The sequence below is a fragment of the Chiloscyllium punctatum genome, chromosome 2 (genome assembly GCF_047496795.1).
Source record: "Chiloscyllium punctatum isolate Juve2018m chromosome 2, sChiPun1.3, whole genome shotgun sequence".
NCBI lineage: Eukaryota > Metazoa > Chordata > Chondrichthyes > Orectolobiformes > Hemiscylliidae > Chiloscyllium > Chiloscyllium punctatum.
In genome coordinates, this window is record NC_092740.1 from 37,933,075 (window position 1) to 37,941,475 (window position 8,401).

The 8,401-nt window shown below is 39.8% G+C and overlaps 1 protein-coding gene across 1 annotated transcript in view; it reads left to right on the forward strand.

Moving 5' to 3' along the window:
* The window catches only part of serinc5 (serine incorporator 5), a 78,198-nt gene extending 74,469 nt beyond the window's left edge, over positions 1–3,729 (forward strand). Inside the window, exon 12 of the mRNA XM_072596055.1 lies at positions 155–3,729. Within this exon, the coding sequence (XP_072452156.1) occupies positions 155–305 (151 nt within the window). The 3' untranslated portion in view covers positions 306–3,729. The remainder of the gene's footprint in view (positions 1–154) is intronic.
* Positions 3,730–8,401: the final 4,672 nt, after the last annotated feature.

An 8,401-nucleotide genomic window follows, 5' to 3' on the forward strand; every position in this document is an offset into this window, starting at 1 on the left:
TTTTACTATATCTGAAGGAAAGAAGGAAGTATTCTGAAAATTTATCATATTGCCGAACAGCCCATGAAATTAGTAGCAAATTTACTTGTCCTAACTTTGCTCAAAGTTAATTCCTCTTTTATAACTAAATTCGATCATGTTTCTGTGTTCACAGGTATCATGAAGTTAATTTAGAAAACTTGTTTGAACTTCAGAACGTGTCCACCCTCTGGATTAAGATGGCTTCCTGTTGGATGTGTATCTTGTTGTTTCTATGGACACTTATTGCTCCCATGTGTTGTCCAAGCCGTGAATTTTCAGTGTGATTTTTGGTTTTACCTTCCTCAGTACTCCAGTTTTGTACATCCCTCTTTCATCTTCATGTCATGTTAAATACCTGCAACATTTTGACTCATCTTATTGCATTGTACTCTAGCTATAGGTTTGTTTTTAATATACTGTTGTAGTCTCTATCAACAATGTTTTCTATGTCACTTACATTTCTGCAAGTTTCTATAGGGATAGTATTTAAGTGTGGGGTTTGATGCCCTCATCTGTAATTCTTGAGTTTGGAAAACCTGAAACAATTAATTGGATCTAGCAGTTTGAGTGGCAGGGCCAGTGGGATTTTGAGGGTGGATGGTTAGGAATGTTACTTGGAACGGGAGTTCTGAAAGTTCACGGGAATAATGCTGGATGATGGTTTACATTGAAAGTGCAGTGGGAAGATCAGTCATTTGCTGTTTATATGCATGATATTGTTAAACTCACAGTACCAGATTATCTATAGATAGAAACCTTATGTACATTGATATATACAAAGTAACCTAAAGGTTTTCGATTAGTAGTTGGACCTTTGTTAAATTGCAGTCTAGCAAGTTGTTACTGGATCTCAATTTGTATCTTTCCTAATCTGCACTGATGTGTTACTTGTCTATACATCTGGTTAAGAGTTGCTTTGATTCAACATCTGGCCGACTTCTAGACTGGAATGGAAACCCAAAAGTGCTTAGGAATAACAAAAAATGTAAAATATCAATTCTTTCTATTAAAATATAATAGATGTGATGTAGTCTGGAGTAAGCTGATGGAGATTTTTGCAAGTAGGGATGTGTAAATTGTTCAGAATATGTATGGGCAAAATGTGAGCTTGTTATTTAAATATCAATTTAAATCTAATGCAAGCGTCTCCCCATTTGGATTTTGTTGTCTACCTCTCTCCACCCACTCACCCACCCATCTCTAATGCTAATGCTTTTGTTTATTGCTCACTAAGAAATGCCACCATATTAAGGTTATTGCATCAAAACCATGTGGTTATGTTCCATTTGTGCAACAATTGGGACCAAAACATTTTGGCTTGATGTACCACAATCTGCTGAGAGGAAAGAAGATATCTGTGAAAAAGTTACGGTGCTAGGATCAAATCAGAAAGTTGCATCTCCTATAATATGTTAATATATGAAGAAATAGAAAAGGGTTGATTGAACTAAGTGTTTTGATGCGGGTATTAGTGCATATTTATTTAACTTGAAAGGTTTTTAAATATAGTATTTGATGCATAAATTTCTAGTATAATGCAAAACAAAGTAAATTAGTGTTACAACAGTCAAGTTGGTATGGAAAACCAGACCCGGTCAGTAATATGGCTGCAAATCTATTGGAATAAATCCATTTTTGCTGCCTTTCACCAATTGCTAGTCATAATTTAGCCAAATGTTTTCTTTCTTTTAGCCAAGCGGTATCTGTTTTAGTGTGAAAATCTATTCTGAATCCTTGTGTGGTTGAACGTGTCAATCTCTGATAGGCCAAATGAAGAAGCTCAGCTTAAATCCCATAAGGCATTACAAAGTCAGATCGACATTGAGAATGCTTGTACTTTCTGCCTTTGCCACAGTGAACAAATTTTAAAAAATCAAGTTCAGAACATGTGATTGTGCCAGTTATGATCTAGTTTCAGGAAGTTGTGCAACAACTTCCTTCATATAGGAACTTGTGTAAAGCCAAGCTGTGTTTCCTAGAACCTGCTTTGCACAGAAACCTGCACAAGCAATCTACCCAATAGATGGAGCATATGCAGTATGCATACTGACACTGATGAGACCAGAAACTGAGATATAATTGCCTGAGTCTTGCTCTATATCCTCAGTCCTGTGGGGGAATGGGGTTTAAAGTGTCTTATGATGATCCTTGGATAAAGCTAAACATCTTTACTTACCTCAATCTCATGCCAGCTTTAATAATTGTGTTCTGTGGAGTTCTTTTCTTCAACTCCAATGAGAATAAGCTTGAAGTGAAGAAGTTAACTGCAGTTGTTGCTGAAGCACATTGACAATCAAATGTCCTATCAATGACCTGCTCCCATGCCCTGTTAATGCAATAAACTCAGTTGGTGATTTACATATGTTAGAACTCCAAACTTGTGGAAATTTATAACAAAAAATACGAGCACTTTATTGAGGTGTGTAGGCGGTTGGTACTATTAATCACAGCAGGACAGTGCATCTGTATACTGGAGTCTTCCTACAATGTTACAGAAGAGATAGCTAAAATGGCAGACCTCATTCATCTTCTGAGGTACACTGTTTATTTTGAGACAAATTGATTAATAACAGATGAATTTGGTTTAGAAGTTGTACCTTTTTGTGGAGGTTTTTGTTGCTCTGAACTGTGGGAAGGATAAATGAGTTTAGGTCAAAACTGCCAATTGAAGGCTTTCTACTGTAACAGCCCTTATGGGTGCACAAGCAGCTTTTACAATTTTTGCTATCTGCAGTTGGCCTGTGGCAACTCAAATGTATGAAAGCGTTGCTATAAAATTTGGTGTGCTGAAGTGCAGGCTGCACAAAGACTACTTTGTTAACATCCTTTATTTCTGGGTTCCAAGGTAAATGGATACTTTAGATACTTTCTCCCCTCATTTGGTGTGAATGTTGTTGCTGGTTTGCAGCAGATGCTGAACTAGTTTTCTGAGTTTTAATTCCTACACTGGTGCTAAATATGGGCAAACTTTTCTAACTGGGGCTTCTAACTTCCATGTAGTGGAATATTTTACTTCTCTCTGTGGCCATATCGCCTTGCCTCAGATGTTCTTCAAAATGCCTCATTTGGCATCCAATGTCTAAGATTTAAATAATTTTTTACCATGGACACTTAGAGGCGATGGTGCCTGATTTTTGTCTCCAACCTTTTGCCTGTGCCACACAAAGACAAAAGTCTTGGGCCTTAACATTCGAGATCTGTCAAGGGCAACTGGTATTACTTAAAGCTGTGGAAAAACTTTGTTCAAACATTCAAGGTGGTTTTCTATCAAGGGTATTTCTCACTATTGCAATCTTTTGATATGACTTTGTGGTAGCAGTTTTCTTTTGTTGTTTGTGCCAGTCATTGTTGTACTATGATTGATTGCTTATTGTCAGGTATTTAGACCTTAAAGTTGGCTATGCTAATTTAAGGTGGAAGCTTTATTTATATAGTTCTTGAATCTCTGATACTTGGATATGCAGCTTACCGGCAGGGTAAAAGATTTGAGTTTTCTCAACTATGAGTTATATATCTTAAGTAAATTTTGCTAAATGTTCTCATTAAAGTCTTTAATTATTTCACCACATAATCTTGGTTGTACAATGTAAAGTTCTACCTTAAAATGTTTTTATATAAAGATTGTACGTTAATGTTTTTCAATTTTTAATGTAATGTTGCTTTACTGACTTTATACTCTTACAAGCACACATTGTTTTTATTAAAATTTACAATAGAGATTTTTCTGAAAGTTTGAGTTGTATTTGATTAGAACATACAATGTTACACTAATTTGGAAATGTTTTCCTTCAATTATTTTAATAAAATTGCATGTTCTTGTGTGAAAGAGAAAAAGAATAGTCTTGCATTTATAGAGCACCTTTTACACCAGAATTTAAGAAGGCACCAGAACACACCCATAGATAGCAATTAAATAAGTGGACAGATTGTCTGTTTTAAATGTTCATTAAGGCACACATTTTAGCTTTACACAATCCAGAAGACTGCTGAGGCCTGTTTGATGTATCATCTGACTGTCCTCTGACAGTGCAGCATTGCAGTGCCAGATAATGGGTTGAACGTCCAGGAGGTGGAAAATGACCCCAGGTCAGTCTGACCCAGAATGAAAGTACTGCCAATGAGGCATAACTGTTGAGTGTTCTGTGTTTTTTTAAAAGAAAAGTCAGATTTGTACATTGTTCAATTTTCTGTGCCCTGTGGATTTCTTTCCACAATAACTTGATGGAATCGCCTATCTCTGTCACTCTTTCTTTTCTCCATTCACTAGTCTGATTTCTGAGATGAATTTCTGTCCAACACTGCTATTGGAATAAAGCATCCTCCAGTTTTCAGTGTAGCTCTGCTGTCCGATCTGATGGCTTTTGGATGATATTTTAAACTTATCAGGAAAAGGTAAAGATCTTCGATTCTATGGGAGAAGGGGGGATAAAAGTAGAGAGTTCTGCTAGCTTTCTACTGTTTTAAACAAAGCTAAGTTGCATCTGCAGTGTCCTTATCATCACTCTAGGAGAAGGGTATAGCATGGAGTCTAATATCTTTCTGACATTTAATATTTCCCCTCTCATCCTAAACCTATGCTCTGATTTTGGACTCCTTTCCCTCCCCCACCAATCCCAGGAAAAAGTCCTTGACTATTCACCCTATTCCTGCCCCTCATGATTTTATAACTTCTATGAGGTCACCCTTCAACCTCTGACACTCCAGAGAAAATAGCCCTAGCCTCTTCAGCACCTCTCAGTGCCACAGTTGGGGTGTTTGAGCTACTGAGATCCCTGATGGTGGGAAGCCCACTAACCAAAGGCTGGCAGCTCTTCATCGATAGTAAAGGGAGGCAGTAACTACTGCCCATACTGTACCTACCCATGGCTGAGAATTGGCACAGATCAAGTTGGTGAGTATTGGCAGGACCAACAGCAAGGGTTTGCATTCAGCAGCTCCTCAGGCACTGAGTGCTCACAATCTAGGCAGCATTTGCTTCCTGCACCTAACAGCGTGTGGAGAGGTGGGGTGAATTAGTAAAACAGACATTATAAAATAAGGCAGAGAATGGCAAAAGACTACATTAACCAATGAAGAGAGTGTGATAGTGCAGAGAGAGAGAGAGAGAGAGAGAGGCAAAATTTCATAAATCAGCACAGAGAGAGGAGGTGCTTCATAGAACAGAGAGGTGAGACTTTATAAATTTGTGAAAAGGCACAATTCCATAAAACAGCATGTGGAGATTAGTGAGGTTTGATAAAACACTGCTGACCAAGAAATCAGCCTTCATAAAACAACATGGAGAAGGGGGGAGTGCATAAAACAGAACGGAGAGATAAATGAAGGTTCAGCACTGACCGAGTGATGAGTCTTCATAAATCCAAGTGGAAAGAGGAGAGCGTTAGTAAAGCACCACAGAAACAAATAAAAAACACCTGAGGTGAAAATTCCTAGAATTGGCTATGCTAAATTGCCTGTAGTGTTAGGTGAAGGGATAAATGTAGGGGAATGGGTGTGGGTGGGTTGCTCTTCAGAGGGTTGGTGTGGACTTGTTGGGCCAAACGGCCTGTTCCACACTAATCTAATTTGGAGAATGGAGAAAGAGGCAAAGGTATACACAACAGCATCAAGAGAGAGGCAAGACTTCATAAAACAACACAGAGGAGAAACTACAGAAGACAACATAGAGAATTAGGCAAGTCTTTAGACTAGATTAGACTACTTAGTGTGGAAACAGGCCCTTCAGCCCAACAAGTCCACACCAACCCTCTGAAGAGCAACCCACCCATACCCCTACACCTAAAACTACGGGCAATTTAGCTCGGCCAATTCACCTAACTTGCACATTTTTGGACTGTGGGAGGAAACTGGAGCACCTGGAAGAAACCCACGCAGACACGGGGAGGATGTGCAAACTCCACACAGACAGTTGCCTGAGGTGGGAATTGAACCCAGGTCTCTGGCGCTGTGAGACAGCAGTGCTAACCACCGTGCTGCCCTATTTCTTCATACAGCAGTGTGAAGAAATATGACAGTCTTCATAATTCAGTGTGGAGAGCGGGGTGAAACTTCATTAAAAGATGTATTAAGGCAAGAAAGCATTAAACAATGCAGAAAGAAGCAACAAAACAAACCACTAGAAAGGTGAGAATACATGAAACATGGAAAGAGGCAAGAGGTATGGCTGAAGTATTAATGAATATTCTGTGTCAGTCTTTACCAAGAAAGAAGGTACTGCTCTGGTTATGGTGAAAGTGGAAGGAGTTCAGACACTCAGTGTTTAAAAATCGATAAGAAGGAGCTAGGAAGTAGACTGGCTGTACCTAAAATTGATAAGGTGCCAGAACCAAGTGAAATGCATTCAAGCACATTGCTGAAAGTGAAAGTAGAAATTGCAGAGGCATGGACCATAATTGTTTACTGCCATAGCCTCTGAGGTGGTGCCAAAAGGACTGGAGAATTGCAAATGTTACACTCTTACTCAAACAAAGGATAAAGATAAACACAGCAACTACAGGTCAGTCAGTCAGTTTAGCTGAGTAGTGGGGAAGATTCTAGAAATGATAATTCAGGACAAAATTAATAACTTGCACTAATGCCAGTAAATGGGGGAAAGCCAGCACCCTTTGTTAAGGGTGAATTGTTTGACGCAGCAAAGGGAAGTTTGCTCAGGGTAATGCTGCTGAAGCACAATCATTGACTTCCAAAAGAGCCACTTTCTACATCTGAGTACAAATTTGGAGCTTATGGAATACAAGGGACAATATGGAGCAAAACTGGCTGCGTGATAGAAAATGAAGAGTAGTGGTCAATGGTTGTTTTTTAAACATAAGTAGGTAAACCTGAAGGTGGCAGGGGAGCTTCTCTGAACAGCAATCAAGACGTAGGGCATTCTGGGCTTTATCATTAGGGATGTGAATGAAATGTTGGAGAGGTCTGAGTGACACAAGCTACTGAGAGATTTGAGGCAGAATAGGACAAGTCTGCTGAGGTCTATCCCAACATTGAGAGGAGCTCTTTATATTTTATACAACCCGCATGACAAGTTTCTTGCTAGGCAGCAGCAAGAGAGAGTTGTTTGTTAAATGACTTGTTGACTCACCACTTTAATAATCAGCTTTCTGTCTTATTAAACTTGGAAAACAAACTAGGTGTTGAGAGGCTTGACCTGGAAATCAGGGTGGGTAACCTGACAAGAAAGAAAACTGAAAGAAGTGGGTTTAATTCCCAGCACAGGCGGCACGGTGGCACAGTGGTTAGCACTGCTGCCTCACAGCGCCAGAGACCCGGGTTCAATTCCCGCCTCAGGCGACTGACTGTGTGGAGTTTGCACGTTCTCCCCGTGTCTGCGTGGGTTTCCTCTGGGTGCTCCGGTTTCCTCCCACAGTCCCAAGATGTGCAGGTCAGGTGAATTGGCCATGCTAAATTGCCCATAGTGTTAGGTAAGGGGTAGATGTAGGGGTATGGGTGGGCTGCGCTTCGGCGGGGGGGTGTGGACTTGTTGGGCCGAAGGGCCTGTTTCCACACTGTAAGTAATCTAATCTAATCTAATCTAAAGTCCGAATGCTGCTCAGAGACACACACCCAGTATATGAACTGGACCTTTCAGTATCTCCGACCTCTCCACTCACTATCAAGATAAGATCACATGGGGTTAGTGATAATTTATTGACTTGAATAGGGGATTATCTAACCTACAAAAAGCTAGAGTAAGGATAAATGGGTCTTTTTCTGGTTGGCAAGATGTAACCAATAAAGTATCACTGGGTTCAGTCCTTAGGCCCCAACTATTTACAAACTGTATTAATGACTTGGATGCAGGGATAAAACATGCAATAGCCAAATTTGCAGACGTCACTAAAATAGGTGGGAATGCAAGTTGCAGTGAAGAAATAAGAAATTTAAAAATGGGTGTTTTCCCTGGTGTGTCAGAGGCTGAGGGGTGACCTTATAGAGGTTTATAAAATCATGAGAGACATGGATAGGGTAAACAGACCATGTTTTTTCCCTAGGATGGGGGAATCCACAACTGGAGGGCATAAGTTTAGGGTGAGAGGGGAAAAATTTAAAACGGTGCTAAGGGGCAACTTTTTTGTGCAGGGGTGGTATGTGTATGGAATGAGCTGGCAGAGGAAGTGGTGGAGGATAGTACAATTACAATATTTAAAGGCAACTGGATGGGTATATGAATAAGAAGGTTTTAGAAGGTTTTGGGCCAAGTGCTGGTAAATGGAATTAGATTGTTAGGAGTTCGACCAAAGGGTTTGTTTCTCTATTGCACATCTCTATGACTCTATATGGACAGGATTGGCAAATGGGCCAAAATTGTAATGTTGATAAGTGTGAGGTTATCCATTCCAGTTGGTGGAGAGAGATCTGGGTGTCCTTGTGCATGAATCAC